The 25,004-nt window shown below is 31.3% G+C and overlaps 2 protein-coding genes across 2 annotated transcripts in view; one reads left to right on the top strand and one right to left on the bottom strand.

Annotated features, from left to right (window-relative positions):
- LOC134239325 (uncharacterized) overlaps positions 1-17,155 on the bottom strand; it is a 41,524-nt gene extending 24,369 nt beyond the window's left edge. The window contains exons 1-3 of the mRNA XM_062721526.1: positions 17,032-17,155; positions 16,520-16,659; positions 15,986-16,086 (exon numbers count right to left, since the gene is read on the bottom strand). Coding sequence (XP_062577510.1) covers positions 15,986-16,086; positions 16,520-16,526 — 108 coding nt within the window. The 5' untranslated portion in view covers positions 16,527-16,659; positions 17,032-17,155. The remainder of the gene's footprint in view (positions 1-15,985; positions 16,087-16,519; positions 16,660-17,031) is intronic.
- Positions 9,630-13,795, top strand: LOC134238976 (uncharacterized). The gene is made up of 5 exons (XM_062721155.1): positions 9,630-9,660; positions 10,133-10,285; positions 11,880-11,987; positions 12,488-12,574; positions 13,112-13,795. The coding sequence occupies exons 1-5, from the start codon at positions 9,630-9,632 to the stop codon at positions 13,354-13,356; spliced, it is 624 nt and encodes a 207-aa protein (XP_062577139.1). The 3' UTR covers positions 13,357-13,795.
- Positions 17,156-25,004: the final 7,849 nt, after the last annotated feature.

Genomic DNA, 25,004 nt, shown 5'->3' with positions numbered 1-25,004 from the left:
TATTACGATAGATGAATATAATAACAACTGTTTCTCCCGGAAAGTCCCACGAGTAATGTGAAAAGATTTTTAATATCCCATTCTTAATCATAGAGGCTGAAATTTAGTATAAATTAAATTTCACAGGTTTAGTGTCTTTACTCAATGTAAAAAAAGGATAGACACACAAATTTCTGAAGAGATTTCGGTACAGGTAATCCATAGTAGGGTTAGAATTAACGTATCGCCAGCTGTCAATCACAACAAATTTTCAACCAATGAAATAATTTCGTTTATTCTGCGCGTTCAGTAAAAACTTGCTCCGCCACATGCTCCGACAAACACTCTCAGTGGGTTGAGTGGTCGACAATAAACAAATTGAACAAATAAGTCTATGATGGTTAAAATATGCAGTTGGGGAACGTGCAATACCGATGACAGATATCCCGAAAGGGAATTATGGATGTTTCGGGACCGCCATGCTTTGGGACGCCGACGTTTCGAGACCTGACAACACATTTCGGGACTGAGTTTACACGTTTTGGGACCTCTAAATATTTTGGTCAGGAAATGAAATAAAACTCGTTTACTTGTTTGTTATGTTTATACATGTATACTTTCTTAGTTTGATACACAAAAACCGGTATAAATCCATGCACAGTATACATGGTATAGAGATTCATTTGACAGACTGTCTTTGCGTTAGAAATAAAAAAAAACGAATATTCGTAAAAATTCGTAATACATGTATGCTTAATCAGTTCATAACACTTCTACGTATGTGCATGTTTTGCCCTCAAAATAATTGTCAAAATACATACACATTTTAAAAGAGAACTAGATACGCTTTTTGAGTTTTTAATTTTACATTTATCGTGTTGACTTGTGTCTGAAAGTTAACGGTTTTTATTACCAGTTATTATTGCATATGCAGGATTAAGTTTATAAACTTTTATTTTTCACTTTTTAAAAAAAATAAATTCGAATTAATCTACATATTAAAAATGATTCTATTTATCGCTAAAAATTATTTTTTAATTACCACCCCCCTCCCACTTATTACTAGCATTTTTAAATTTATTAAGAACACCATCATGTATTGGCAACATATCGAAATTATTTAATAACTTCATTTTTTATATAAAGACATACATTGTCATTACCGGTATTATAACCAATATCTGTAACGAATTAGTCCGACTTTGTTATATGAGGGTTGTCCCAGAAAAACACGAACTTTGTATGTTAGATTTGTATACATAATATATATCTGACCAAAATTATTCAAAATCTTCATGCACTACTCTCTATTATTGCTTAAAAGTATGCACATTTTCCACCAGAACTTAAAGGTAAAGAAGAAAGTTTTTTCCAGAGTTGATATTATCGGCGTCCGAGAGATTTATGGAATGACCATTTGATTCGGGAAGGGGAGAGGGGCTTGCATTTAATTTTTTTCAGAGACAGAGTCAGATTATTTATTGTCATGTCGGTGAAGGACGGATTATTTATTTCCAATGGCATATTATTTATTGGCCGCTTCACTGAAAATGTCTAACAAGCCAAAAAAAAGGGGGGGGGGGCGCCGTCGACAACCCAAGATTATTGTGGTGGTGGTGTGGGCATATTATTTATTTTCTTCCATTTGAGGAAATATTTATTTCCAAAACTGATTCAGCATTCAATTCCTTTATCAGCCAGACACCCCCTTCAGAATCAAAGGATTATCCCCTTATAGATGGGAACTAAAAGCATGTCTTGACAATGTCGTATGGGTTTTGTATATTATTGCTGATTTAATAAAATTATTAGATTACAAATTGAATGAAAGGTCGTTGTCTTAATTTATCATTTACATGCACCCACATTTGCAGTCGCAATGTGCTTCTGTCTTCGTCGACATGGATGTTTACAGTATGAGGGAACTCAGACTTCATCATGCTTCGATAAACTTTCCCAGAAAGGGATAATACGGAATCATTTTTTAATATTTTAAGTGAATGAAATATATGAAAGCTTTTATAAAAGCATTTGCCCTTTGTTTTGTCTCAAAGTGAGTTCGTATGGCAAATATTTTGCGGCAAAATCATCAGGAACTTCGGACAAGTCAACCGGCGTCGACTTATACTGAGTTACACGCTATGTTGATGATGTCGGAGCATCATAGGAGTTATCTCCCATATCGCGATGGGCGGAGTTTGGCGATACGTTAATTAAAAAAAGAGACACCTACATGCATTTTGTCGACCCAAGCATGACAAATCAAAACTATGTTTATTTCCTAATAGACATGTAAGAACCGATTAGAGACTTCTGTGTTACTTGAATATGTTTTCGTTTGAATTATTTTTCACACATTTAATTATATGTTGCAGTATGGCCATTTTGCAAGAGAACAGATGATAGTAAAAAAAAAAAATTTAATGCCAAACATTGTGCCGAGGGGGCACACATATACATGCGGTCCATAAAAGCATGTTCATGGGCACAGTTATCCGGGGGCTAATTTTATGCTCATTGCTCACAAATTGTGCCAACAAATTACATGTAACATTAGAGTGCACCAAATTTGCACTTGGGGACTTGGGCGAGTCCAGAAATTTTTGAAAGGGGGTTCCAGGGTGATGCCCCCCTTTACTTTCACACATAGATTCATACACACACACACACGAAGAGATCTAAAGGCCGGTTTACACTATGCATCTTGAAGCATGCATCTTGGATGCATGTGTCAAGATTCACAGTGTAAAAGCCCCTTGTGTCAAATTAAATGGGTGTTGCATCTTGAACGATGGAATAGAACTTGTTCTATTCCGTGCTTCAAGATGCATGGAACTGACCAATGAAAAGAAAGGTCAGAGTTGATATTGAATCATAAACCTTATTTTTTTCATTTAGTTTCAAAAATAGCTTCCCAAGATACACAAAAACAGAAAATACTGATTAAAACTACAATTAGAAAAACTTGTTTGATTATTTTAATATAAAGGAATTTTTGTTTTGGAGTCAATATGAATTATATCTTCCAAGAATTGTCATAAAAAGGAAATTAAGAATAATTTGTTCAGCTAAAATAAATATGGAAATGAAATTTGAAGGTACTGTTATTTTTTTTAAGAAGATAAACTTCATCTTTACAAAGTATTCTAAAGATGCATGCATCAAGACACATAGTGTAAATAAGAAGATGCATGATTCAAAATTGAAGCATGAGTTTAGATGCATGTGTCAAGATGCATAGTGTAAACCGGCCTTAAGGCCATGCTTTGATCACCATCATCCCCAGTATCAAAACTCCTGTAGCCTTAAAATTGAATGGATTTGCAAGATCTCAAAAGAATACAACGGGGTTTTTTTTAGGTTCTCTTTTAAAAAAATTTATAAAACAAAGAATCAAATATTATTTACTGTAGCGTTATGCATACATGTATTCCCTTTTAAGATTTTTTAAAAGTTTGTTGCTTCAAAGGATGATCCAAAAAAGATACATACCGTGTAAATAGCCTAAGATCACCGGAATCTTTGCGCTTAGCTCTGTTCAATGCTCAGTTTAAAAAAAAAACTATCCAAGATATGCATGTAGTTCAAATGCTGATAGTTATTGAGGAGAGTTCTGCAACTGCATCAACAGTTTTTTTTAACCTTGACCTTTCCTTTTACCTTGACCTCACTTTTTATGCCCCCGTAATCAAAGGTTTGGGGGTACATAGTTTTTGTCTCTCCGTCCGTCTATCTGTCTGTCTGTTTGTCCTGATAACTGAATAAACATTTTTTCATCTTGAATTGTCCTTTGACCTTGTCCTTACTTTTCTGAATTTGTGTTTAACTCAGCTTCAAAGAAACCATTCATAATATTTTATAAGAGCCTGTCTACGAGAAAACCATGCAGATATATAGAAAAATGCTCTGATAGGCACTCTCAAGAACAAACTAATTTTTATTATTAACTTAAAGGACACCCAATAAGAGTAAAAAATATGTTGTTTATTTTTGCATCGGTTGTTTCTATTTTTAGTAACAGCCAATAATTTATTTTGGTCAATATTCAAGGGAAAATGCAAAAAAGTTGGTGTAAAAATGACAATTTCAATAGTTAAAAGTAAAAAAGAAAAAAAACAATATATAAATAAAAGGGCTATGTTTTCTCATAGAATTAAGTCGTAAAATTAAGTTGGAATCATTTTTTTTGTAAAACCCCTATGTAGAAGGCTGTCACGAGGGCACAAATATTGGCATGGTGCCAAGAAATGATAATGGTTCATTTTTTGTTAATATTCAAGGATACATTTCTTAGAAAGTGACGCTTCTTTTTTCAGAATTTTGTGCATTTAAGAATCTCTAGGATATTATCCAAACAATATGTAAAATCCACCTTTGGACTCTCAAGGACAAAAAAGTTATATCGTAATGAAATTACCTCAAATTCAAATGATGGAAAAATTCATGATTTTATAAGTTTTACTTTTAACCGTAATTTTAATGAATTTTGTGTAAAATATTTACAAATATAAACAATGAAAATCATTTTTAATTTTATAAAAGCTATAAATAATTTTTTCCCTGCTTTTCCTGTGAAAAAAAACGTATTTTACTATTTATTTAGATTTTGTTAGAATTATCTCCCCTGTTGCGCTCTTCTGTAGAGAAGGTAGATAATGATTATGTTTACGAAGTTTATAAACAGATTTCTGTCATCTAATCGTTTTAGGCATCAATTATGTGTGATTTGAATAAAATTGTCCCTCCTGTGAATGTAATTTGTTACGTATATACTAGTGGCCTATGTATAAAATGCATAAAGCATTATGAAAACCATCGGGATCGAAGTACGGGATCGAACCACGTGTAAACATTATGGCATCCTGAGACGTTTTGTTACCGTTTTGTACGTCCCCATAAAAAGATTCATGTGCGTGAATTGTCAACGAGTCTTCGGATTATGGCTCTGATTTTGAAGAAATATGATTCTGACAGCATTTGGTAGCAAGACGGATGTAGTGATATGATGATACCGAATCAACAATGTTTGAATTTGAAAAAGAAACAGGTAGGTGGATCTTGGTTTATAATACTATGTACCTTATAAAAAGGCTTATTGATAGGTAAAAAATAAATAAATAAACAATTTTGATGGGGACTTGGTTATGGACAAGAGAAGATTTTTTACAAGACACTATCAGGTCTGGTACAATCACTAGATATAGCTAAATGCGTCTACTAGCTTGAATTACCTACTTTGTTAGCTTTATTTACCTACCTGAAGTAGCTTTATTTAGCTACCAAAGTAATTTATTTCTATAAAAAATACCTACGTAGCTAAATCTAGTGATTGTACTGGACCTGAATATATACCTAGCAAACCAGTCAAGAGAAATTTCAACATGTTCAAAGTTGGTACCTGTACATGTAGTAGCAATAAAAATATCTGTATGAATTCAACAATATTGCAAAATAATTATAAATAGCATAAGTAGCCTTTGTGGGGTGATGAAGAGGGAATGAAAAGTTGAATAGGTCCAGGGTTTTCAAAGACTGTTTACCAGTAGGGTACATTAAGAATTGGATAGGCGGGTCTTCACTGTCAATTAAATCACCATTATTGCCTTATATGTGGGCTGCTTGATCATAAAGAATCTCATTAGACAAAATATTTTTTTTCAGATATTTATGAAATGTTATGAAGATCAGGCTACAGTTATGATTTTCGGCTTTTCATATATGATTAGAGGAAAAAAGAGTTGTCAAATACTTGTACTTTTCAAATTAAAGGTCACCATGTGTTCCTTGACAAGTTTGTGTTTAAAACATACCGGTAACTAATTAAATATTATAAATATAAGTCTAGGAAATTATACTTTGTAAAGAATATTTCCTTTCATTCTTATATTTCTCGTGCAATTTCAGATTATTCAAATTCATTTCCCTGTTTAGGGCTGGGCTTTACAATGGGATTTTCAGCTGTGGAGCTATAAAGAATTACTACATAGGGTTTCCAATGTAGTTTTGTTTACAGAATCCAGAAATAAGATTAATTTAAATGTATCATTATCATAAACATGACATTTATTTTAAAAATCTTAGAATATGTCTTGTATGTTTTATTTCAATTTAATTTGAAAACTGTGTTTTTTCACAGGTACCTGATTTGAGTACTACTCTTGTGTATTTGGAGACAGTCCAGAAGTGGAAATTTCAGTGCTTGTTAAATTTTCTCCAGAAGTTATTGAATGATACATAGGAAGAAAATGGGGTCATACTGAACAAAATAGTTTGGACACACCTTATAGATTTTGAAAGATTGAGACCTCAAGATCAACCCAAATAATATTTAATATGTATCAGGGTTCACTTGCAGGAATACACAGAAATACAGAGTAAATTTTAAGGGTTTGTTATCTTAGAAAAGATCAAAGTTCAAGGTCAGCAGTGCTTTAGTTTTACCAAATATAAAACTGTTATAAATTTCCTGTATACAGTTATGGCAAATAATTCAGAATATGATTTGGGGAAACCGTGATTTTTTCTTTTAAATCTTACCTTAATTTAGAACCATGATGTATACTTAAGCAAGTAGATTTTTTTTCAAGCATACAAAATTTCAAGGTCATTTTAATTTTGGAAGTGAATATAACATATCAGGAAGCAGTCAAGCATTGTTATTTATTTGTTGTTGAATGTACTTAGTTATTGAGTAATATTCAAATTTTAATATGCAATGAAATTAAAAATTATAAAATAACTAATGTCCTAATTTGTTGATTTTTAAAACTTTGTGTTCATTCATTTTGAGGTTGTTGCCATTACAATATATCTGTCAAGAAAATAGCTCTGATATTCCTTTTTGTTCAGTTTGACCCTTGACCCTTGACCTTTAACATTGTGACCTCAAAATCTAAAGGGGTCCTCTACTTCTCAAGAAACCAATGTACTAAATTTTATGTCTGTCAAACAATGGGTCCTCACGATTTTGAATGATTAAAATCTACATACTGGTATATCGAGAATTATAACCCTTGACCTTTGACCTTGTGAACTCCAAATTAAAAGGGGTCATCTACATATTAGTAGATACCAGTGTACTTTGTTTATTATTTATCAAGCAAGTTTTTTTTAAGATAAGAAAGAACAAACTTGGTCTACTGATTGACAAACAGGTACTAAACAGTATGTGAATATCACCCTGCTCAAAGAAAATGTAAAATAATACAATTCTGCTACCCCCCCCCCCCCCAATTTAACCCCATTTAACCCCTTAAAAAATAATTATTGATTGAAAACAAAAATTTTCAATATACTGGTATTTTTCAACAGCAAAATTTGAATTCTTGAAAATATTTAAATCAGCAAATAACTCCTTGCTGAAGTTCAGGGATGAGAAAAAATTTGAAAATTCACAAAAAATGTCCAACTTTAAGTAAAATTTGAGAGTCCAAAGACAGATTTTTTATATAATGTAGACAGACATGTTGTCTAATAATTGGTATGAGATTGAGTTGATTCTAAGCGTTACTTTCTGAGTTATGGGTTTTTGAAAAGTTAATATTTTTACCAGTTTTCAAAAATCTGGAAATATGCCAGATTTGTGACCTTTTTGCACTTAAACGAGGGCACAGTTTGTGATTATGAAAAAATTTCCGAAACAAGTATATCTTGTTACTTTCAACCATTTATGGATAATTTATATCATAATCAAGTAAAATGCTGAACTTTTAAATATAAAATCCTATAAAATTCCTGTTTTCACCCTGCGTAAGGACCAAGAATTCTATTTTTAGTAACAGTGTCGATTCTACCCCTTAAGTGAGACCACACTGAAAAAAAATTTGTGGCAAAATATTTCAAATTATAGAGGAAATTTACACACAAAACATGAAGTTGATCAGAGAACCTTGCTCCCATAACCTCTTGCATGGTTTTCTCGTAGACATGCTCATAAATCTTTATATGCTATTATAATCTGCTACTTTTAACAAAAGAACTGCAACACATTCTTGATCCGATTTTAAAAATTCCTTGTCGAGGGTAAGTGTTTCCAACTTCCTTCAAAACCGAATATAATTAATTCTTTATTTCATTCCCCTGATTTGAATGCATCGCAATGAGCATTTAAGGGGAGACAGGGCACATGTCACTTGACTAAAAAGACACATTACGTCATAATCGGTGATGATATACAATTTTGATATATAATTTTATTCTTAATTCCAAAATTGTTTTTTTAAACATTTAATTCTAGAAATTATTATTAATAAACTTTTTAAAGGTCTTGTCATCATTTAGATATTGTGAAGTTGCCCAATCCACACATTTGTTTCTGACAGTCTGACGTCAGTGACGTCATAGACGTAGTGTTTGAATTTTCAGTGCAGCGAGATCAAGTACACACACCCGTCATGATCAGTCTTATTTCATAATAAACAGGTCACAGTCAATGTATTATGATAAATTTCTAAAGCAGATTTTTTTTTAATTAATATTTTTTCGTGTTTAGTAGCAGAGATTCTATCTATTTAGATAATTTTGAATTTTTATATTTTCGTGTGACGTCACAATTGATTTCCCGCACTCGGAAAATACAAACGTGTCGTAGAAGCGTTTTTATCATGCTTACGTCTATAATTCAACGATGTCCTGTAGGAATATTGAGGTAAGCTTCACCCTGTGATATTTATGCAGTAAAAAATTACGATGAAGGACTGGCATTCAATCATAAATTTGGAAATATTTATTGACAGAATTTTTTCCAAATGAGGTTTTTGACGTTGAACCTGCCTTGAAAAATGCAGAAATAATCCCACCCAAATACTATATAAAATTAAAACAATTGCTTTCAGATAATTTAAACACTATAAATATTCTGAAATATTTGAGTATATAGTGTTATCTATCATATTTATCGTTTGTGCGTAAAAATTTGCATTATGGACTCTGTTATGGCCCGTAAACATGAAGTATCTAAACTCCATACAAACTCTAAACAGGGCGGTATTTGAGGGCGATATCTTTTAAATTAATCAATAAATCCCATGATAGGATCGTTTTTTTGACAGGAATTTTTTTTAGCTAAAGGTCCTGTTCCTCCTTAAAATACTAAAAAGCACTGTTTGGAAAAAAGTGTGCGGGGGAAAACTGCCTGCTACAATAATTAATTCACAGTGATTAACTGTCAACATACTAATAATAGTAAAATATGATTATTTACAGAAAAATAATAAGATTGGGATGGGGATGCAAGAATAAATCACAAATCTGCAGTGAATGATCTAAGTTTTTTCAAAAAATATTCTGATGAATCAAAAGAACAACAGCGCCATAAGACGTCAAATATATATTTATGAATCTCTTTTGAATTCAAATCTACAAGATTTATGCAAACACAGCTGTATACAAAAAGCGATGATCTTACTGATAATATAATTATATACGTTGTGTTCATTTTAAGACTAAAATACAACTGGAACTACATGTAAGAATGCTACAATTGAGTATAATGATCAATCGCATCGGATCCTTCCGTAAACAACCTCGAAGTTGTGTTTCCGCCTGTCGGAAAGACACGAGAAGGTGCGATGATTATTGAAATAACATCGTTTAAGAATAAAAATAAATCACATCAGATGAAATAGAAGTCTAATCCTTTTTCAGTTAAGATGCATCAACATCCTACTGATGATGGAGATGGTTCGGCTACATTATACCAGAATCTTAAAGAAATAATCATTCATAAAACAGGCATTATTTGTGATACTTCTTCTATTTTTTTATACATTTCAAAAACATCAGCTATTTGTATACAAAAAAAAATAAATCCTTTACCTAATTACACATTACCCTCTTAATGTATATTTAAACTCGAGAAAAAGTATCAATCTGATGGCCAAAACGTACAGACGATCCACATTGAATTTAAATACAACATGTACGTAAAATTTAGAATTCAAATACTAGTAAATTGTATATAGCAAATGAAATTAGTACAATGGAAATGTAATAACCGAATATTTTAATTGAGCAATCAATATGTCTGTGCAAATTATCTTAATTACAAACAACTTTAAGAATCGTGTTACGCAAAGAATAAGTACCTACGTATTTTATTTTCTTCAAATATGTGAATTCTTTATAAAGAGAAAAAATTACTTGTATCTTAAAGGATCGCGTCCAGTTGATGCACAGCATGTGTATGACTTTGATAAACACATCGATGGATTCCCTCATCCACCATCACTGGGTATTGATCATGACAGCAGTGGAACACTCTTGTGGACAGAACCTGAATTCAACGCATTCATACATGACCTGGCAGGTCAGAAATCAAAATGTATCACTTATAACTATAGTATAAAGGCATGTACAATCATGTATGCTGCATGTTTAGTACAGTAGTATGAATCAACGTAAAAGGTGAAGATAACGAGCAGCGATTCATCTAAAAATTCCATAAATAGTAACAAATATGTTAAGAGGACATTAAACACGGACCCCGGAAGTTCCAGAGGTGGGACCAGGAGCCTAGGAGGAGTAAGTATCCCCTGTTGATCGACCGGCCACACCCGCCGTGAGTCCATGAGGTTATTCAAACAGTAATATTCAGTTTTATTATGGGGCACTGTTTCAATATTTTTAAGGTATTTTCTGATTATCAAAAAATCATTTTGTGATTTTAAAAAATTCGATTTTTTGATATCAAAATATCATTTTCTCATATCAAAAAATCATTTTCTAATATCAGAAAATATATTTTTTGATATTAGAAAATAAACAAAATTTTTTAATCTCAAAAATTCGAATTTTGATATCAAGAATTTGATTTTTTGATATCCAAAAAATATGGGGCGCCGTTTTAATATTTTAAAGCTATTTTTTGATATCAAAAAATCACTTTCTTTTATCAGAAAATATATATTTTGATATCAGAAACAAAACAAGCGTTTTTGATATCAAAAATTCGAATTTCTGATATCAGAAAATAATTTTTTTATATCAAGAATTCGAATTTTTGATATCAAGAATTATTTTTTGACATTTCTTTTTTGATATCAGAATATACCGCAAAAATTTTAAAACGGTGCCTCATTTTTATAGCTCTTTCAGTGAAATGTTTGGGGGAAAATTCAGGCCAAGATTTTAAGACCTCGGACTAAAGAGCATTCTGCAATTAAGACTTTCACATATATACTAATCTGTAACAACATACATGTACTTATTGTGTAAATCAAGTACATCTTCTGCTCTGGAGTCGCGGGGCACAGAGTTGACCCTTGCGTAACGGTTTCAAATCCAGCTGGAAGAACGGACCTTTAAATGAGTCGTGTCGCAGTAGGCGATAGAATGAAAAATATCTATTACTCTAAATGGCCCTGAGTGCCGAGTATATAGGTATAGGTATAGCCCACTGCCGTCAAGTTGTGGCGTCTTCATACGAGTGAAAAATTCTCGGGAGGGACGTTGAACAACAAACAAACAAACAATCAATGAAGCAGTAATTTCTTCTACAGGAATAAATTAAAATAAAATACACGATACTTATGTATATTACTTTTTAACATACGGCGTTGCCATGAATATTCAAATAGATATTTCTGTACAATCCTTTCAAAGGGCTACTTTATTTCCAGGTTAAGTCCGATTACAATTTTAAAAACTTTTAAACTTGCCTCAAAAGAGACTAAACAAAGAAACGGTATTTTATTTATTGTTGTTGTCGTAGTTTCAAGTCAAAGTTTTCTTATCGTCCATTGTTTTACGTACAAATCAGTAGAGCTGCAGTTTCATCAGGGGGCGTGTTTTTTTTAACTATTAATGCAATTCAATAAATTATATGTTTCCTATGAATATATTAAATTTTGAATTTATATATGCAACCGTATGGATAACTTCTGTTTTGACACGTTTTGTAGGATGGGATGATATTCATGAAGAAGATGTATTGCATTACATGAACATTTTTCAACATGATCCCCAGACTGATGTTAGACTCATGTACAAACACATTATGAAGGAGCTAGGTGGGTAACTGAAATGCTTTTAGTAGTGTTAGTTTGTCCTTGTATGAAACAGAAGTGACGTAATTAGCATCGGGATCGATATCAAATGCTGTCTTGATTTATAGATATGCTCTTTGCGAGGGCATGTTTTGCATTTGTGATGGTCCTGACTCACGCTTTATTAAATGCTTTTTACGAATTAAAGAAATCAAAAGATCATCGTCATGTTTCTTTTAAGGTCATGTGGAATTTTATTGCCATTCAATTTATCAATTTAAAAACGTTTTATGCAATAAAAAGTCGATTCTAAATTTACATTTAATGTAAAAAAGAAAATAAGAATTTTGTGTAAAATAAATACTAATTAACTGTGTATGTAGTAAAATGGAAGTTATAAATGTAGAGGATATCTTGTCCTAAAACATTTAGGAAAGTCCTTATTATTTTGTTGATTTTATGCTACAACATAGCTTTACAGACTTCTAGTCTTTGGGTTTATGTGTGCCTTCAATATTTCACAGGACGTCGTCCTACAGTACAAGAACTCGGCTGTTTGTTACCAGTACTTGAAGGTAATGAAGTTTGTGACTCCTCCCGTAAAACACCAGGTACCTAAAATGTTAAATCTAATTCTCAGTGAGGGTTTTTATTTGATAATCGTAATTATGGCAAAAATCGCTTTAATACAGTAGGTTTTTCTTAGAGCAAAATTTTTCTGCTATATCCCATTTTATTACCGACCTAAAATTTTGTGTTTAAATTAATGTTTATTGCCTTGTCATGTTATCAAGTTACACGTATATTGTAAATTGTTAGGGCATGCTATATATATACACTGTACATCTAATCAATTTGGTAATTTTCTACAAAATTGAGGACTAAATTATATGGCCGTTTTAATTCACATACAAATGTATGCGTATCATTTTGAAAGAGCTATATCATAGGTTTTTTTTTTACTTAATTGCTAAACACAACAAACATTATGCTCATGTTCTCAATATAAAAAAACTCTGCATAGGTAAACAATATGGTATAACTTTTGTTGCATAAGTGTATATAACTTTTTTTTATACAAGGGGATTTCATTTCAAAAAACTCAGAACGCTAGCATGTTCTTTATATATCTGCCTTCTTTTATTCAGGTCAACTTCTCCTCGCGATGGAGGAGTGCAAAGGAAAACTACAACAGCAAAAGTCTCAAAACAATGTCTTGGAGGGAGAACTTCAGCTGACACAGAGTCGTAACAATGTCTTACAGGGCAATCTGTCGTCAGTGCACAATGGCCTCAATGTCCTGAAAGCAAAGAATAGAAAACTAACGATGGGATTGTTTGCTGTGGTTGGATTTGTGTGTTTAATGGTATTTGGTCTCATACTGGCCTTGTAAAAGAAATTTACTCAGAATTTTAACTAATTTTCCATCATAAGAAATCCATATTCCTTATATATATTTTTATTATTCTGTATGTATATAACATGTGTACCTTATTTTCAGAAACAGTAAGGATGCATTATGTTCTGAATTAGTGTCTATTCTAAACAGAAAATCCCAATGTTCTTTTTTATACAATTTGTACATAGTATATATTTTATTGAATATAAAATATATTTTCAATAAATTGTTCTATAAAATCTTTGCGCATGTACATGTACGTGCAAATGCAATAAAATTAGCGATACTTATAAACATTAATCATGTATGTAATCATATTGTTGTAACATATAGAAAATATTAATGCATGTATTGAATATCATCACTTAAAATTAAATAAACATTTTCTTAATTACACAAGTGTATATATTTAGTGGGCAATTAATATGAACAACGATGATCAGTGAAATTTAAGACAAATTTTCTACATTTTGTACTTATCTTCCAAAATTCCCATTTTAAGTAAATGTTAATGACATTTTCATTTTTTATGAAACATATTTTATTCAAAAACTTCTGCACGAGAAGACGAAAACACTTGCTGTTCCTTCACCTCGACATTAAGATACAACGAAGTTGTTTTATTAATAAACGATGTCTGGCAGGTACACTATGTTGGAAAAAAAACAATATAAAATCCTTATCAAAACATAATTTTTTAATAGTTTAAAAAACTTTCTTTAAGAATGAACATCTAAACAACTTTAGCGAGGACCTCAAATGCTTTTTCCTAATCTGATTCTACAAGAGGAATGTTTGAATAATTTTTAAAAGTCTTGAAAATAAGAACATGAAATGTTGATATATTTATTTATTTTCTCCATTCATTTTGTTGCAAATATATCCCGTTGTATATAAGCTGCGTACAGTATAAGAACATTAGACAGAGTATTTCTTTGGTATGATATTTCCCCTATTGTCTGTTTAAATTCAATTGTTAATTAAATTAACCTTAAGATAAAATCGTTTGTTTTTAGATATGCATATCTGAAATTAAATTCCTATTAGCAGTTCACATCAAGTTAAAAAGCAAACTCTCACATGTTCTCTTCACATAAACTCTAACAAAATGCAAGAAGAACATGGCAAAATTGATGTTATTACTTTCCGGCATTTTATATGACAGTTTCCTTTATTGCAAAGTTTTCCATCACACTTAATGCAGGTATTTTTTGCTTTGAGTTTCACTGAAAAAATAAAAAATGAAGAATAAATTAGAAAAGAGTTATCAAACTTATACACATAAATCTGATTTTTAAATATCATATTTATTTATTTTAGTATTCTTGGATTTCTTAACTAGAGTTTTTATATATATTAATTTTTTATCAGTGTACCTTTCTGTTCATTAATTCATTCATGAATTCATTTAGATTGATTAGATAAATAAATAGTTATCAAAGAAGTTTTGTGAATAATTAAGAAATGTACACATATAAATTTTAAACATGCTGACCATCATTAGATGGACATTTGATTTTAATTTATAAACTAGTAAATCTTCCTGATATTCCCGACGATTTAATAGTGGTTTGAGTAAATATAAACTAAATAAATATATTATCTCCCTTTAACCACTTTTTGATACGAAAATTCATTTAGCAAGACAAGAAAAATCTTTTATGCTTATTAGTTTAAGAAATAACACGTTTTAATTAATACATACCATATGTCTGACAGTATTGTTTTCCTCTAACTTCTGTACATTTAATTTTCTTTGCCCTTTTGAAGTCAATCTTATGATTAAAAAAATGAAAGATTTTTGAAATAGGAATGCTAGAAATTTATAATATAAAAAGAATTCAATGAAAAAAAAATTGAATAAAACAAACCAGTGACTATTATACTCACTATCTTCATCATGGGCAGACTCCTGATGGGAAAACCCTCACTGTTTTGTCTGAAGTAAAAGAAGCTCAAAGGAACAAAGTGAATGTCTCATCTGAAAAAAAAGTATTTTTTTTCTGTTTCGCAATACTATGTACAAATGTTAAGCATAAAATGAAAATGACACATGCACTTTTTTACATTTGTATAGCTTATTCTGGTTATTTCCTATCTGGAGCTCTTCATTCATCAGGTTTTATTGATACAGTGTATTTTTTCTGTTTTGTTAGTTCATTCATGAACATGAATTCATTTACATTTCTTGTTTATCTTTATTTGGAGATATTCATTGGTAGATAATGAAATAGTAATCAAAGAGGAATTTTAATTATTTAGGATGTATATGCAAATCAGGACTAGATATTTTTTTGAGTTTATAAACTAACAGATTCTCGTGATATTTCTGAAGATCTTACAGTGGTTTCAGTAAAACGTTAAATAATGTATATTATCTCCCTTTAACCATGAATATTTGTTGATGCATTTTGAAAGACAAAAATGTTTTAAAACAATGAGTTTGAAATTAGTACTTCTGAATACATACTGTTTGCCTGATAGTATTCGTTCTCCTAAATTTTGTATATTATATCCCCCATAATACATATTTTTCCCCCTTATCTTGAGTTTTATAATATAAATAGAATTGAATCGAAAAATAAATATTGAACAAAAACAAAACAAAGACGATTATACTCACTACATTTATCATGGGAAGACTCTTTATGGTAAAACTCTCTCTCTCTCTGTTTAGTGTGAAGAAATTAAAGTGAAGCTCAAAGGAACATGTGAATGTCTCATCTGAAAAAGTGTTGGTTTTTTGTGTAATATAAATGTTCCATACAAAATGAAAATTGTACATGTACTTTGTTTTACATTTGTACAGCTAAAAAAATTATTCCTAGTTTTTCCATCAAAAGGTTGCAAGATTGACTACCAGCTATGATACAATTAACTTAACTTTTAGAATGTGTGGAATCTGATGCAAAATACACAGAAATGTCTAATTTTACATAAATCAGTGTAAAGAAATAACATATGTGCCATTTTACAAGGTGAACACTACACTCCCCATTGCCCCGTTTTATTTTGAGATCTTCATATGATAATGTACACGTATAATTTATGTATTCGGAAATCATGAAAAATGAACTTTTATTTGCATTATATAAAATTGATTATTATAAATCATGAAACGTTTATTTGTTGTCGAGCTGATAGGAATCATACTTACCATGCATACTATACAGAAAAATGTAGATTTATATAAGTAAGGTTGATTCAAAATATGGAGAATTGTTCCGGATGAGTGATTTTCCCTCCTGAGTCCTGTCTGTAGTTACTTTTAGTTAAAAGCAGTATTTCAATGTCCTTCTGTAAAGTTTAATATGTTATATATGAAATCATGTCAAAATGTAGAAAGCAAAAATATCCCGTTGTATTTTAGTTACAGTATAAAGAATACATAAGTAAGAAATTTTCTTTAGTATGGTATTTCACATATTCTCTGTTAAATTTCGACTGCCAATTAAATTAACCTTAAAAAATGCCAAATAGCGTTTCACTAAAATTGTTTTGTTTTGTTTCTATGCATTTCTGAAATTAAATTCATAATTAGCAGGTTCACACAAGGAAAAAAAGCAAACTTTCTTATGTATATATTATAAATTATCTTCATCACATTTCAGAAGAATGCAAGTAGAATAACTTGAAAAAATACTATAGTAGATGCTATCACTTTCCTACCCTTGATTTGGAAGTTCTCTTTATTGCAAATTTTTCAATCACACTTGATATTGGCATTCTTTGTTTTGCGTTTCACTGAAAATTAAAGAAGGAGAACATGAGAAAAGAGTTACCAAACCTACACACATTTATTATAATTTTTTTTAAATTATACTAAATATATAATATCATTTTTCTTAATATTCTGGGATTTCTTATCCATAGTTCTCCATTTATTATGTTATTTATGATACAATATTTCCTGTTTTATCAATTAATTCATGAATATATAAATTTATTCATGAGTTCATTTACTTCTTTGCTTAACTTTATTTTGATAAAATTTGTGATATAAAAGTAGTAATCAAACAAAGTGTATCTATGTTCAAACATGATGAACATTACTAAATAAATATTTGATATCAGTTTATAAAGTAAAAGATCCTCCTGATATTCTTGAAAATTAGGAAGTGGTTTCAGTAAACGTAAAACAATATTTTACATTATCTCGCTTTAACCATGATTTTTTTTAAATGCACTTTGCAAGACAAAAACAAATCTTTTGAGTGTGAAAATAGTACTTCTGAATACTTAACACATTCCTTTACAATAATCCCTAAATTATCATTTAAAATTACAAAAAACTGTAAACTCCAGTGGTTTCAGTACAGAATTCTAAATAAAATATTGGCAATTAATTCTTTTTTTTATTAAAAATCAGAAAGGTAAATTCTGAGCAGTGTAATTTTTGTCAAAGAGAAGTAAAGAGAATTGAACATATCCTATGGGAATGTGACCTTGTACAATCACTCCTTGAAAATTTTGAATATCATCTCCAGCAGAGAAACCTCCAGTTGCCCATAACAAAACAAATATTTATTTTAGGCATTAAAGGAAAAATTATGAAATAGCGAATATCATAATTTTATGGCTAAAATATTATGTTTATACTTCTAGATGCAACGAAAAACCTCTAAATATGCACTCAGCGATATCACACTTGAATCAATTTTACCAAACACAAAAATACGAGGGTTGTTCGAAAAATTCGTGGACGATGTAATTTTCTCCAAAGATATGTTGCAATTCGAAAAAATTTGTGTATTACATTAAATGATGATATATTTTGAGATAATATGCAAAATTTCAGTAAGTTTTACTTACTTTAATTAAAGTTAAATCAATTTTTCTGATACATTGTCAATGCCCGCGGAGCAACTGTGGCGTATTTTTTGACGTCGTTACGTCACTATGTTTTATGAATAATCTTGCATCTTCTTAGAAACTCTTTCGATGCGATGATCCGCCGATTTTTTTTTCATCAAAGTAATTTCGGCACCAAACGAGTTCAAACCTTTTCAAATCCAAGAGATTTTGTGATTATTTCATGTGCCAAAGACGTATTTCAATTTTACCTCTTTATCCCTAACTGCTAATCTTCTATCTAAAGTTGTCAAGATATAACATTGACGCCGTCAATTCAGAATCAATAGTTGTAGGTCTTTCTGACTTTTCGTCATCCCAAGTATCACATCGTCAAGCTTAGTCTTTAAATCGTTTATACCACTTGCACACCATTGATCATGATATTTTTTTTATCTATCCTCACTTCTTCTAGCTATTGTTTTGTCTCAAAAGTAGTTTTATATGTTACCACATAAAATTTTATCACAGTGCACTGTTCTGTGACGTCCACTTCTGACGCCGTTTTTAACCGTGAATTGAGACCATTCCCCTTCATTATAAATCGATAATTTGACAACCACTTGCTCAAAATAACTGAAACTTCTCAAATATGACGATTGCCTATTATTTTGATCTTATATTAAATATCATAGATTTTCGAGCGCAAAATTAAAAAAAAAATCTGTAATGACAAAATCGACTTAAAATATTCAAATACGCAGAAAACGAGGATGCTCCGCGACCCCCTGCTTAAGAAATTAGAACGGCTATGATATTTTGATTTAATGGACAAAAAAACTGAAAAGTGTTTTTTTTTCTAGAAACATGGTAGAATAAAAGTATACAAAGTTTCACTTCAAACATACAAATACAGCGGTCAGTACCGAACCCGTCCACGAACTTTTCGAACAACCCTCGTATATATATCACATAAAAATGGTGAAAAAGTAAATTTGACACTCCGTGGAACAGGTGGAACCAACTTCTCTCTCTCTCTCTCTCTCTCTCTCTCTCTCTCTCTCTCTCTCTCTCTCTCTCTCTCTCTCTCTCTCTCTCTCTCTCTCTCTCTCTCTCTCTCTCTCTCTCTCTCTCTCTCTCTCTCTCTCTCTCTCTCTCTCTCTCTCTCTCTCTCTCTCTCTCTCTCTCTCTCTCTCTCTGTGTGTGTGTGTGTGTGTGTGTGATTCTCTCTCTCTTTCATATATGTAAAAATACATCATTCTGTCACAAAGATTATAAATGTTCTGCATGAAATGAATTGTATTTCAAAAATAAAAATAAAAAAAATAAAATGGGACATGTACCTTTTTTTTATATTTGTATTGCTTAAAACTTTTATTGCTAGCATTTCAAAAAAAAATGTAAGAAGGTTGCAAAGTTCAGCTCTAGTTTACATTGATGATACAATAAACCTTACTCGGAATGCATTGCATCATGTTCAAAATACTTAAAAAGTGACTATAACTTTACATTTATTAGTTACTTTCATATTATAAGGTGCAACTCTGCAGTCGTCATTGCACTGAGTTATTATAAGATTCTCATATGATAATGTATATGTATTCCGAATAATGTTTCTATCTTTGTATGCCATATACAGTTGCTATATATTAATATGTATTAACGAGCTGATAAGAATCATACTAAGACTTTTTCTGCATACCATAATATATCCGCAACGAAATTCTGGGTCAGTCTCGTTTCCTCCTTTATGACTTCTAGGTCAAAGCATTCAGGTTTTGTTATTTTTATTTCATTCCTATAAAGATATTTTTAAAAAACTATGAAATTGTATCAAGACAATAATTTTATTGATTATGCAATTTGACATCAAATTATTCAAACATAATAAATAATTCTTCAAATTTATTTTTCATACAACATTTTTTTTCAAGGTGTACCACATGTTTTCTATTACCAACGCTGAAAAAAATCAACAACAATAATTTTAGATTCAAATGGATAATAGAATGCAATGTAAAGCGATTCAACTATTTTAGAAATGAATTTGATGTATAAACATAATATGAAGAAAATTTCACAGAGTCAATAGAAATGGGTTAGAATTTGTTATCACTGCATGAAATAAAAATATGATTTATACATGAAATAACATTTAGAGTTAACATAAATTAATATTAAAAACATTCAAATGAAGCGCTGTATTTTACGTCAGAATATCCCATTGTAATTTATGCCAGTAAAAAATTTAACTGCATCTATCAGTAAGAAATCAGGATAAATTTCAAAATAACTTTGAAAAGTTATTGGCAAAAAAGTACATTTTTATTTGTATAGCTTTAAACTTTTATTGCTAGCATTTCCATTAAAATGTTAAAAGGTTGCAAATTTTAGCTTCAGTTTACAGTAACGATACAAAAAACCTAGCTCAGAATGTATTGCATCATGTCCAAAATGCTCAAAAAGTGACTTGGTGTCTATAATTTTACATACATTAGTGTAAAGACATAACACTTTCGTCATATATATTAAAAAGTGCAACACTGTAGTCGTCTTTGCACTGAGTTATTATGAGATTTTCATATGATAATGTATACGAATTCCGAATAATGTTTATATCTTTGTATGCCATATACATTTGCTCTATATTTATATGTATTAACGAGCTGATAAGAATCATACTAAGACTTTTTCCGCATACCATATATCCGCAACGGAATTCTGGGTCAATCTCGTTTTCCTCCTTTATGACTTCTAGGACAAAGCATTCACGTTTTGTTATTTTTATTTCTATACTATAAAGATATTTTTTAAAAATATGAAATTGTATCAAGACAAGTATTTTATTGATTTAAAAATGCAATTTGACATCGAAGTATTCAAACACAATAATGTAATAATTATATTGTTTTGAAATGATAATTCCCGGTTAAAGTTTAGAATTTATTCAAGTCCAAAAGTACAAAATCAAAATTTACATTTTTACACAAAAATTCCTAAAGTGAGAGTGAATTACAAACAAACTCAGGCACGTCTCATCTTTGACAACTCCTCTCACATTTCATAAATGAACCAATGAAACAAGTTAAAAGACAGTAGTAAAGTTTGGGGAAAGCTCAATGACATTAATTTATAACACAGGAAAGACTTTGAGTAAGCATAACAAATTCAAAGAAACACCAGTCTACATAAACCTGATAACAATTATGAGCTAATAGCATCGATACCGTGGGATGGAGAGAGAGATGTCAAGTTTGAGAAATTACAAACACGTGCAGCAATGCTCTTTCTGAAGATCAAATAAAACAATTAATTTTCAATTACAAATTCCCAGTACATCAATTATAATATTTAAACAATACCTAAATCATAAGTACATCTAAGAAACTAACAAATTGTCTTTATCAAAAATATGAATTTATACGCATGTATATAACATCCGCCCCCTAAAAAAAATTGGCATACAATTTTAAACATTAAACGATAAAGACAATCATAAAATACGCACACAAAAGAAATGTTATACAAAATGATAATGAAGAAAATATAATACATGTACAAGAAGAAAAATACATTCTAGTAATGAAATCAGAAGTGAATAAAATGTTTTCGAAGCATGTATACCTTGGTACCATCAAACATTCTCACATTCATACAAACATAATATTCAAATCAGAGTGCATCATAAGAACTCATAACTTGCGCTGCAATGCATAGTAAAAAAAAATGTAAACAACAAATTCTCGAATATGGTTGTTCAAAGTATAACCTGTATGGAATAACACATCCTCGGTTAGAATAAATCATACCACTTTCAAATAAAGATAAAACAATATTCAATTACGTAATTGCATAAGGTATAACCCTGACGGAATAAAACATCCTTGGTTAGAAAAAGCAATTAATATATCAAACCAACACAAAATTTTTGTTACACGATGTATGCCACAAATACTGCATACTAATACTATGTAGAATTGCATAAGGTATAACCCTGTCGGAATAAAACATCCTTGGTTAGAAAAGCAATTACAATATCAAACCAACACAAAATTTTCATATCACACGATGTATGCCACAAATATCGCATACTAGTAATTCCTACCTTCTCAATTTCTACCGTTTTCAACAATATGTATAAGCTGTAATACTTGTGGAATAAAACATCCGTAATTACATAAACATACATATGAAACACTGTAAATTAATACAGATCAAAAGTATCAAACAAACATATTATGCAAACAAAAAAAATAAAATATATCAACAGTATACACAAATGTAACATGCATTTTTTTTTCAATGATTTTCTGTTTTTACATTTTTTTTTCAAGTGTTCATAATCATTTTAATACATTGTATAAAGACGTCATAAGTTAGGTGGTGGTCGCGTGTCGATAGCACGTTTGGCTTTAGCATTTAAAGCCGACAATGGAACCCAAATTGCATTTTCGGCTGGTTCACCCACAATTTGTACTAAATATTTGGAATGTCGTTTTCCTAATACCCGTTTAATTTTGTGGAATCCATCTGTGTCACTAGAAACAGAAAAGGTTGGTAAGTCATTCGGATCCACATGATCACTGTCACGGAATCTAGCTGGTTTTCGTCGAATTATCTCCGACTTTTGCGTTACGTTATGGTGTTGGTCAGTTTGTGTTTCCGTGGATTTGTAGGTCTTGGGTGCATGTAATACACTTTGTAACTGTAAAGTAATTTTCTGGAGTGGGCTCACGTACATACGCAATTTTAATCCTATCCCGATGCACGGGGTTCAGAACTTTGTTCACAGTTGGATCTCTTAATACTACCATATGCGCACTCGGTAAATGTTCAACAACATAAGGACCATTAAATCGATTCTGAAACTTCTGTCCCTCTCCAGATAAGTCCGCTTGAAGGTATACGTAATCTCCCTCTTCAATGTCTATGTCTTTTGCATTTGCATTGGCTAACTCTTTCATTTTGACTGCTTTCATCTGCGCATTGTCTTTTGCAATGCTCCGAATAACAACGAGTTTTTCAGCGTGTTCCTTCATATATGATTGTATACCTTTGTGTAAAGTTTCAAAGTTCAGTATAACGTTTGTAAGAGGAAATTTCGGTCGTTGGCCATATAAAATCTCATATGGTGAAAATCCTAAAGTTGTATTTACAGACGTGTTCATCGCAAAGACGACGGCCGGTAGGAATTTCTTCCAGGATTTCCTGTCGTTTGAAATATATGGCGTCAATTTCTCGGCTAAGGTAGAATGTGTCCGTTCACATGCTCCGAGACAATGATGTACAAAACTGGGCGTGAATTCCTGCGTGATGTGAAGACTTTTACACAGTTCTCTGGTAACTTCTGCCACAAATTCACTGCCCTGGTCACTAATAAGGGTATTACACACACCAAATAATGTAAATAATTGAAAAAGCGCATTAGATACTGTTAAAGCATCTTTGTTTCTAATAGGGATTGCAAACAAATATTTTGAAAACATATCAACAGCTGTGAAAATGTAACTATCACCGTCCGGTGTTGGCGGTAAACGTCCATATAAATCAATCTCCCAGACTTCAAAGGGTGATGAAGGCATTTGATATGCGGTGATCTTTGACTTTGTTGTATTTTGCGTCATCTTTCGTTTTTGACAGAAATCGCAAGATTTTACATAATCATAAACAAGTGTTGCTAGTTTCGGACAGTAAAAGTTTTCTTTGATTTTATCCAATGTGTCTTGAATTCCTCCATGTCCGCCCATTGGTGAATCATGGTAAACCTCTAGCACTTTTAATACGAGATCCTGCGATAATACCATCTGGTATGGATTCAAAGTCTTCGATCTCTTGGATTTTATTATCTTTGAATGATATAGAATGCCATCAAATATTGCAAAGTCGGTATGCTTCAGCATTATTTCACGGGCTGCCTTCTGGGATGATGGTAATTGGTCACTTGTGAGATACAAGATAAGTGGCAATAGAGAGGCATCATTTCTTTGTGATTGAGTGATGTAATCGTGGGTCACGCCAATTTCTTTAATTATGTCTGGACGTGGCTGTACTGGTATGTCTAATTCTGATTCACTACAACTAGCGTGGCCCGAAGTGACCTCTTGAGGAGGAGAATGTTGGTCAGGGTGTTTATCAGATTTGTTTTGCTCATTAACACTAAATTTCTCACAGTGGGTAGTAATTGAATCACTGGTTTCTGTTGGCTGAGTGTTTGTCTGTCTAGACCGTTCCTCATCCAAATTTGTTTTGTCAATTTGCGTGCGAGAGAATTTAGGCAAGTCACGTGTGTCATTGGCAAGAAGAGGCATTTTTGCATTATAGCGAGGTATATCGATGTTGTCCTCAGTATCAGCGTCATAAACATTTTCAATATTCACAAAATTGCAACGCATGTGATCTTGCGCTAATAGCGTTTTCAGGGACTGTCCATTTGGTAAAGTGATTGATGTTGGTGGGTCATTTACATAGGGGAAAAATGGATCGTCCTCGTCCGGGCTTGCATCCAAAATTGTTGGAAATTCAGGATTTCTCGATAATGCATCAGGAACTACCATCTGAGCTGCAGGTTTATATTCTATTGAGAAATCATAACGTTGTAAAAGAGCTAACCATCGTTCATATAGCTACCCATATGAAAAAATACTATAGCTCAGTTGACGGTCAACTGACCGTCAATTGACCCCATGCAAATGAGGGAGCGATCAACTCATTTGCATAGAGTGGACGAAGTTGTTTTTGAAACAGCGGTTTTAAGGCCTGATGGTCACACTCCACAGTAAAACGTTTCCCACTTAAATATGTCGAACAGTCAAGAATAGCGGTAACCATTCCAAGTAGTTCTAATTTAGTTG

Source organism: Saccostrea cucullata, unplaced genomic scaffold, assembly GCF_032062105.1.
Source record: "Saccostrea cucullata isolate Sc308-1 unplaced genomic scaffold, CSIRO_AGI_Scuc_v1 ctg2206, whole genome shotgun sequence".
Classification (NCBI taxonomy): domain Eukaryota; kingdom Metazoa; phylum Mollusca; class Bivalvia; order Ostreida; family Ostreidae; genus Saccostrea; species Saccostrea cuccullata.
The sequence above is the reverse complement of the archived record's forward strand: the minus strand, read 5'-3'. Positions and strand labels throughout refer to the sequence as shown.

Excerpts from the sequence above, each read along its gene's own strand:
- LOC134238976 (XM_062721155.1), top strand. The coding sequence starts at position 9,630 with ATGCATCAACATCCTACTGATGATGGAGATG. Across the intron at positions 10,286-11,879 it reads ATTCATACATGACCTGGCAG|GATGGGATGATATTCATGAA; the intron begins GTCAGAAATCAA and ends CACGTTTTGTAG. Across the intron at positions 11,988-12,487 it reads ACACATTATGAAGGAGCTAG|GACGTCGTCCTACAGTACAA; the intron begins GTGGGTAACTGA and ends AATATTTCACAG.